At 27.2% G+C, this 9,557-nt stretch overlaps 1 protein-coding gene across 1 annotated transcript; it reads left to right on the forward strand.

Moving 5' to 3' along the window:
- The first annotated feature begins 532 nt into the window (after positions 1 to 532).
- Brms1 (breast cancer metastasis-suppressor 1-like protein) lies at positions 533 to 2,604 on the forward strand. Its single transcript, XM_070307988.1, has 3 exons — positions 533 to 740; positions 1,211 to 1,433; positions 1,747 to 2,604. The coding sequence occupies exons 2-3, from the start codon at positions 1,216 to 1,218 to the stop codon at positions 2,219 to 2,221; spliced, it is 693 nt and encodes a 230-aa protein (XP_070164089.1). The 5' UTR covers positions 533 to 740; positions 1,211 to 1,215; the 3' UTR covers positions 2,222 to 2,604.
- Positions 2,605 to 9,557: the final 6,953 nt, after the last annotated feature.

Raw genomic sequence — 9,557 nt, forward strand, 5'->3', positions numbered from 1 at the left:
ATGCATCAAGAGTTCCTGATTCTTATTAATCGACGCTGTAGGAATTAAAGCATTAAAGCCTACCTCTGTATACGGTGCACCAAAGTCGAATTCAATTCAATTGATCCACTAAATTGATATAAACTATTATAATGAGAGAGACGATTCCAGCGATTTTAAATAAACTTTGTATACGGAACAGCGCGTACGGAACGCCAACTATATTCCAACCAACATAGACATAGAACTATATAGTCAAAGACATAAATTTACCCGGTAGGTAACACGCTATGTTTTGTTTTCACGAGATGCTTCCCAAACCTCGTTTAGTACCTCTATATCCGCATCCATTTTATTAAAAGCTCCATAGAACGAAATATATACGAATAAAGAATAAAATATACAATTAAATCTTCATAGAAACGGAATATATAATTAAAATTCACGATTTATAAATTTATAGTCCGGATACGCATACAACGGCGATTTTACCGACAATGTGAAAAAGTCAATTTGGCTACGTAATTCCATATATCCCTGCAATGAATGCAGATGGCGATTAAACGATGGCTCGGTAAACTGAAAACTGCGGGATGGCTTTCCCCTGCTCTTTTTAGTTGCTACAAGATATCTTTACCTGGCCATATCTCCCTGGTAAAACTGGCTGTCAAGCATCGCCGAATACACGAAAAAAAATATTGTTCTTCTTTTTAAGGATTATTCAACAAAATTTTTAAAACCGAATTATATATTATATAGTAGTAAGTATACCGTCAATGTAATGAAATTTTTAGATGTAAGATTTCATTCAGTCATTCTGAAAACACTCTGTTGTTTTCAAAATAATACATATGTAACTTTTCATCTAATTATATATATGTGTAACTTTGTTATGCTTATCTACGTATATAAAATATTATCTTATTCAGTTTAATGATTTGTATTAATATTTCAAATTACATTATTGATTTATAAATTTTGATATCATAAATTTTGTACGTAGGCATGTTGCATTATAATATTATAGCAAAATATGCACGATAGATATTTTTTTGCACGAAAAATTTCATAACTAATATATAATCTAATAATATAAGGTAGATTATACCGTATATATAATTCAGATACATTTGTTAAGATCTGAAATAAAGCTTTTAATTTTTAACATTTATCTTTACATTTATTGTGTATAAGAAACATGCAACATGTATAAACAACAAATATTTTACAGTATAAATGCCAAGCGTTAAGGATGAATCGGAGGCAGAAGGAGAGGAAATGTCCCATGATAGTAACGAAAGTAACCAGAGTTCCGCATCGTGTGACAGTAGCGCGGAACATACTGACAGTGATGATTCTTCAGAGATGGATGAGGATGAATGCGAGAGGAGACGGAATGAATGCATGGAAAACTTATTAGATTTAGAAAGACAGTTTACTCTTCTCAAAGAACAGTAAGTATATTCCATATTTAGCAATAATATAATAATATAATTTGTAAAACTTTCATTTAAATTTATATAGAATATATTCCCGAAAACATTTGGCAAAATAGGGAAATTTTTTTTCATTCTAGTAATATAAATATTATAATTATAATTATAATTATTTAGAAGATTAATTTGATTACGAACACAAAAAAGTAAATATAACATTACAGTTTGTAATTATGAAATCGTAATTATTAATTGTTGATATAATATAAGCAATATATTAAAGTTTTAAAAGTTCTGAATATAAACGCTTATTTTTTATTGTCTATTTCAGATTGTATCGAGAAAGAATTACACAGGTGGACACAAAACTTGGAGAAGTACGCATTGGAAAATCTGAAGAATATCTAATACCACTAGAGCGACTAAAAGAAAACATGAAAACAAAAACAGAGGTAGCTGGCATATTGAAACAGTACAGGTTGCAAAACATACAGAATAAATTTCTAGCAGAAGAGCAGGCTGCCTTGCAAAATTTTGAAAGTGAGAAAGGGTTAATTTGGGATTGTATTCATAATGATCTTCAAGAGAAGATTCGCCGTTTAGAGGAAGATAGAAACAATGTGGACATACATGCGGATTTATGGCTTAATACGACTGGTAGAAGACGCAGAAACCATTCGGAGAGAAGACGAGCAGTTTCTGTTGCAGGTCCATACATTGTTTACATGCTCAACGATGCGGATATATTAGAGGATTGGGCGTTAATAAAGAAAAGCTTAAGTAGTTGGAAAACGGAAATAATATAATTTTCACTCGAGAGTATCCAAAGAAAATATTTTCGACACAAATATTATGCGTCCAACTTTCATACGAATAGAGATTTCGTCCAAAATTGGTTTGAAATCAGACAAATACATTTTCCATATTGGCGTTCATTGCGCGTCTAATGTTTGTACAGTGTGCCTTGAAAAAAATGAAGGTTCGGTAGTTGTTTATTTTAAGGAACATCTCGTTGACTCTAAACTCTAGATAAACGAGAATCGGTTTCTTAAAATAAGAAAAAAATTTGCCAAAATAAACATTAAAATTGATATATGTATTTCTGTAGTAATACAGGAACATTCTCATTAATATAGAAAAATTATTTATACATGACTGTGCCGTCAATAAGAGCAGATTCACAGTTAAAAAAAAAACAGATATTTACTGTATATTAATTTTACTTAATAAAACAAATTATATATCAAAGAGCAATTGTATTAATTCATATATTACCAAAAATAATTAATTTTTATATTTCATATATGCCTAATGTTATTTAGATTTAGAAAAACAGTTTACCCTTCTCAAATAAGAGTATATACGAACGATTTATTTCAAATGCAAAAAGAAAAATCATGTACATGCAAAAATATTTAAATATTACAATAATATATTAATTATTAAAATAATATTTAAACTTCATATCTTTAAGTACAGTTCTTCAATGTAAAATACAAAATAGCATTTTTGTTAAATTTCATACACACAGAATATTATACTCTAATCAGACAATACACAGATTGTAATTTCAACTTGAAGTGGGTGAAATGTGGTCATACAATACATAAATCTTTTATGGAATGTGTATGTGTATATAAAATATAATCAATAATGTGATATTGTAAGATAATGACCAGAAAAAAAATGATTTATTTATAGAAAAATTGAAACATATATTATAAAATAATCATATTTTAATATTTTTATATAGTAGACATTCAAACAAATTAAATAATGTTGATAGTATCGATTTAATACGTCTTTTTTAAAAGTGGATTGTTTTATTGCTACATAAACGATGATTATTTATTTAAATGTTTTCTTGGACACAAATACAAAATTATATTATTTCCCACTTTGAATTTTTCGCCGATTTAGATTTAAAATTATATAGATCTCTGCGTTTCGGAAATCACAATTTTTATAATATATATCCAAGTCTTCCGAAAAAAATATTATTTTCACATTTTTGCATTATTAAATCTTCGCGTAATAAATACATATCGTGATTTTTCATATAATATTTTGCGAAAACCTGACAGTATACTTATTACGGGCAATTATATGAATGTGAAAGAAATAATTAATACTGCTAATAATTAAAACTTTGTAAAAAAATAAAAGATTACAAAACTATAGGAAAATTATAGTAGAACAGACTTCTGTTTTTCAGAAATTGATTTTTTATATGTGGTAACATATATCAAGATATTTCTAAGTCCCGAAGAGGGTACGAAAATACTTTGGAGCTTTTTTTTATTTCTATTTTTTTATTTTTTGCTTTCATTTTACTTCAAAATATTAATATAATAAATATATATATACTTGAATTATTAGATTAATTAATTAAATACTTCAAGTAAGCGTTTGATGTTTAATCAGGGCAAAAAATCGGTCTTAAAGCGATCAAACTTGCTTCACTCGGAAACGCTAATAGTTATCGGTAGGATCACCCATGTCGGACAAGTCGAAGGGGAAGAGTGAGACTGTAATTATTATATATATCAAAAAAGCTAATATATAATCGTTAGCTTAACATTGAGTATTCATATTTTTATTCAATAATTTTTTCTATTAAATATTAGAAGAATTAATAATATTCGTGATATGAATCAAATTTGTGAAATAAAATTTCCCGAATTTATCAATGATTCTTTGATATAAAAGCACAAACTCTTAAGTTTATAAATATTTTTAAAATAAATATTATATATAGAGAAACTGATATTTAAAAAATATATTAATTTAAAATTTTTATTATTTTGCCATTATATGTGTTCTATCCGTAAATTTTCGTGTAATTTACAAAGAAAGGAAATTTCATATATATAATTTATAATATTATTAATACTATTATAATATATAATTCTATATACAATTATAATTAGAGTATAATTTACAATTAATGATGCTATCAGCATCAAACACATGTATCCGATATATAGATAATTTGTTATTGACAGCATTTACATTTAAGTTCAATATTACATAAATATATATAACAATATAATATATATATATGGTATATACAAATTTGAATCTATAAAATAAAATGCAATACATACATATATGTATTACATTCTATTTTGTACATCATAAAGATTTATTTAAAAAAATATAACATATATATGAATATATGTCATTTCTGAAATTAATTTTAATTTTTTTATAATTAATTTTCATTTTTTAGTTTTCCTACAAATAAATTTAATTTTATTATCTTTAAAAATAATTTCAATATAATTTTCTAAATTTCCATAAAAATAAATTTAAATCTTATATTTTATATTATTTATATATTCTCCTTATGTTTTAATATCCTAATAATCTTAGCATTTTTTTAAATTTCTAGTAAGCATTCAATACCTTAAGATAATCCTAATAATCCTAATAATCCTATTTTTGCTGGCTAAGCCAGCGGGAATCTGTGATCACCTAAGATTGAAGAGTGTGCCCTACCTCGCGTACCTTATTCGCGTACATTTCGTTGATCCTGGCCATATTTATTCCGACTACATCTAGTCGGAGATATAGGTTCGACCTCTATTAGAGATCAATAAAGGAGAGAAATTTCTTCTGTTGCCGATTAATTATTATCGCCGGTACTTGAGCGTAATTTTACGCTCATTTATGATCGTGAAACCATTTGTCATGCATCGTTTTGATATAACTTTACTTTAATTAATATAATGCCAAATTATTAATCAAAATTAATTGATTAAAATTATTATATAATAATATATAATATTATTTATAACAACATACAATAACATATAATTTATATTAAAATAAAAATAATAAAACAGTTATATTTTATATAATTTAATAGCTCAATAATTTGGCTTTATATCAATTAAAGGAAAACTTTAATTGATATGATAATATAGATGAATGGGCTATGAAAAATTAGGACAAAATCGGCGCATCGTGAGAATAAATTATTACTATTTTATATGTAATTAATAAAATTAATAGCGCCTTCTTCATGAAACAAATTAAATAAAATTTATCAAAAATTTGAAAAAAATATTTTATATTCTTTTCAAATTTTTATTTTAATCTATATCTTAAATTGTACCTATAATAATATATATTTTAATACATATTGAAAAAAATTTAGTGAAAGTTATTTTATTTAATCTAGCCCATCCATTTTGAGGCAACGGATCTATCCACGGATCTAATACATTCGCATCCACAATCTACAAATCTACGAATCCGTTATCTCAAAATAAAATCAAATTCGTCACTCACCGGCACTGATGCGCAACAGCGGTGTTGTTGGTCTTGAGGCTACCGTTGTCTGTAACATACGAATATAGAGTCCAAATTATAGCAACGTGCAAAATACAATTAATATTTCGCGCGGAATATTTTATATCCGATGCATACAATACTAAGAAGCTCTATATAAATATGGAACAATTTTATAAATTACAAAAAAAACTTTTTTTTATTTTTTTTCAAATAGTAACTTTTATAGAATTTATATAAAAGTCTTTCTTTTTAATTTTCTCTTGTTTAATTCATTCAAATGAAAAGACCGAATTAATACGCGTACGCGGTTTTTAACACAACTGATATACAAATAATAAATACTCACTCTAGGGTTGCTCCGCCGATTCAGGATGCCTCTCCTAGGCCTCCTCCCCCTCCTCTCAGAATATTAGGGTCGCTCTGTAACATGAAAATAGAAGATCCAAATTGTAGCAGCGCTCAATTAATAATTAATATTTTAAACAATTTATTATACCCATTGAATTTTATATTTAATGCATATAATGATATGGAAATTAATAAATTAATTTTATAAATTTTGAAAAGGAAACACTTACTAATAATTCCATATACAAGCTATAATCTAAAAGTAAAAAATTTACATGATTATAGTTTTTGTATAAAAATCTTTTTCTCTAATTCTCTCTTGTCTAAATCATATAAATAAAAAGCCGAATTATGCGATTAAATGTTTATATTAAATTGTACGTAAATTGTACGCAATTAATAAATAATTAATATATAAATAACAAATTACTTACCACAGAGAGTTGTTCCACCGGTGCATTAATATATTAAATTTATCAATACATAAATATTTATATAATATATAATATTAATATAGTATTAATATTAACTGATATTAATATAAAATTAATTATATTAATAGGTATTAATATATTAAAGATTGCAATGCTGAGAGACATCCCATTTAGCCGGCAACGAAATATGATTCTCGATGACAATCGTGAAAACGAGATAAAAGTCCAACGCGAAGACGCGACGACGCGAAACACGCGAAAAAGCCGTCCGCGGCACGATGACAGCACCGACGACGCGCTGCTACTTTATTGCTCGAGTATCGCCACGCGAATGATAATACGTAAGAAAGGAATTTGAGGGTCTCGCCCCACTACAGGTAATATTCAAGTGTCTTTTTATAAATGATAACAAAGCCGTGATACATAAACAATGTTGACGCGCGCCAATGTTTACATCGCCAAGGCCAAGTACATATTAAATATTATTCTAATTCGCTGCCGAAATATTTGATGTACTATAAAATATATATATGTAAAATATTAAATTATATAAATATTTCAAATGATGGATCAATTATTTATTAAACTTATTAGTGTATCACGGAGTTTACCGTTATGTTAATTATTTGATTTCGCGATTCGATAGTTTTACAACACATTCTTAATAAATGGCACACACGAAATAAATGGTCCGCGCTTATAATTTTTTTTTTTTTTTTTTCCTAAACGCGATTGCAGCTAGTATTGAAACATATAATTTACTATAATTATTATAATTAAGGATTAATTAACTTTTGATAAATGACACGAAACTACAATATATTTCAACGATAAATTTTTAACGAAAGCTATTCTTTTTAATACGGCTATTCTTCATTGCAGCGGATAAAAATCAAAGTAAAGGGGATAAAAATTATAAATTTCATTATGATTTTTTTCATTATCGATACTTACGGATAATAATTATTCTTCTAACGATGCTTAGAGTCAAATATATTTTATCCGCTTTAAAATTTTCTAAAATACAAGCATAATTATTAATTAAACGATTGCTATATCTCAATTTTTTAGATAGCATTGTAAACAAATGACGCATGATTTTGTTGGATGACAATCGTACTCTTTGCTCTCTTATAATATAATAAAATGTATATTTTGTGTGTGATAATTCCGCGATTGGGGGCATCATGCAAGATGTCTTGCGTATTCGATTAATAATAAATGACCATATTTTCGCGAGTAAATGTAAGTACGACGAAAAAACAACAGATAAGATAACCGAGATAACAAGATAAACAAGAGAGGAAAAAGAGATTCGGAAAAAAACATCGGACGATGGACGGAGCAATGGTATATATTTGGTAATTTATAAATTATTTATTCATTCATAAATATTTATTCATTTATATATTTTTGAAAATAGATATATATTGTTTTATCTTTCTTTATTTCCTTGATAGTGACTCATTCTAAATTAATATATACGTATATAACATAATGTATATATATAAAATATTTCAGAGATTTTATTTTAAAATACTTAAAATATCGGTAATAAAAATCTATAATAAAATATCTATATATGTATGTATGTATGTATGTATGTATGTATGTATGTATGTATGTAATGTATATATGTACGTATGTATATACGTATGTATGTTTATATATATACATATATATTGAAAATGTCTTTCTAATGTTAACTTTTAAATCTGATATTCCGAGAGTAAATCTTTGATATTTTCTATAAGAGAGAATTATATAAGACGAGAGGAAAAAGGGAATAATTTTAAATGTAATTTTTATTTAGGCTATGTACAACACATACGTACAATACGTGACCCTTGCTTAAAACCTATGTTACGCTCGTCCGGTATGCATTTCCACTTAATTTTTAACCTGTCCTCTTAACACAATGTGATTTCGTGTGTGATTTTGAATGCACGAGCTTACACATGTTCACACGCGTGCCGTATATCTTTGTATTCTTTATACGTATACACGTGGGTGTATGTATATATATATATGTCTATGCATGTATGAATGTATAGTGTGTAGCGTGTACGTGTAAGATATGTTACAAATTTTTTAGGAACATTTCTCGTGGAATGCCGCGAACGATAATAATAATAAGATCGCAGCGCGAAACTACACGAAAACAATGCGCAGTCGTCTGCAGCTTCATCCTCGAGTCAATATATTGATTAAACAGTTATCGAAAAATGACACCAATATAGACGATTGTTGACTGGACAGATTCCGAATATTACTGAAAGGCGCCAGGGGAAAGTCGCACGCGAATCGCGTGTTAATCGTTTGTATTTCGTTTGTATTTGCGTAATAACTTCTGCAGAGAGTTTTACATAATTTTCGCGATATAAATTGAAATAAAAAAATTTCTTCTTATTTTATGGAATTTTTACGTGTTAAATATCCTTATAATATCTCACAAAATTCAGTATAATATTTCATAAAATTGAATATAATAATGACTAAAGTATATTTAATAGTTTTTTTTGTTTTTAAGAAACTATATACAAAGCTCACATAATCTTTATACATAGACTTTCTTATATCCATTACATATATATAATTAAACTAAATATAAAATTTTATCGATACAGAAGAGTTCGAAGTATAAACGGTTAAAACGACGAAAGCTTGGATTTTCTGTTTTTACGCGGGAAAGCATCCGGACGATGAACAATCGTAATAATTAATCGACTTGCGGCAACAGAGTAAATAATGCTCGTTTGACAACCGTCTCGATGACAATTTAATTTTTATTTATATCTGCTACGATGCTTACGAATAATATCTCATTTCTCGTTACAGTCATCTCAATGGCTGTGAGTTATTTCTCGACATCAAGCAATTATTTGCCTGATTTTATTCGCCTGTCGATGCAATCGTATCGAATATTACGAGCACAACATTGTTACACAATATGATCCGTTAGCGATAATTAAATATTTCAATCTTGGATACGTGAGTAAGATAAGATACAATCCCATCTTTCGCATATTAACTCTGTTTGGCTAACAGATAATCAGTGACT

Source organism: Polyergus mexicanus, unplaced genomic scaffold (assembly GCF_030449975.1).
Source record: "Polyergus mexicanus isolate NDT 795.1 unplaced genomic scaffold, iyPolMexi1.0 SCAF_15, whole genome shotgun sequence".
NCBI lineage: Eukaryota > Metazoa > Arthropoda > Insecta > Hymenoptera > Formicidae > Polyergus > Polyergus mexicanus.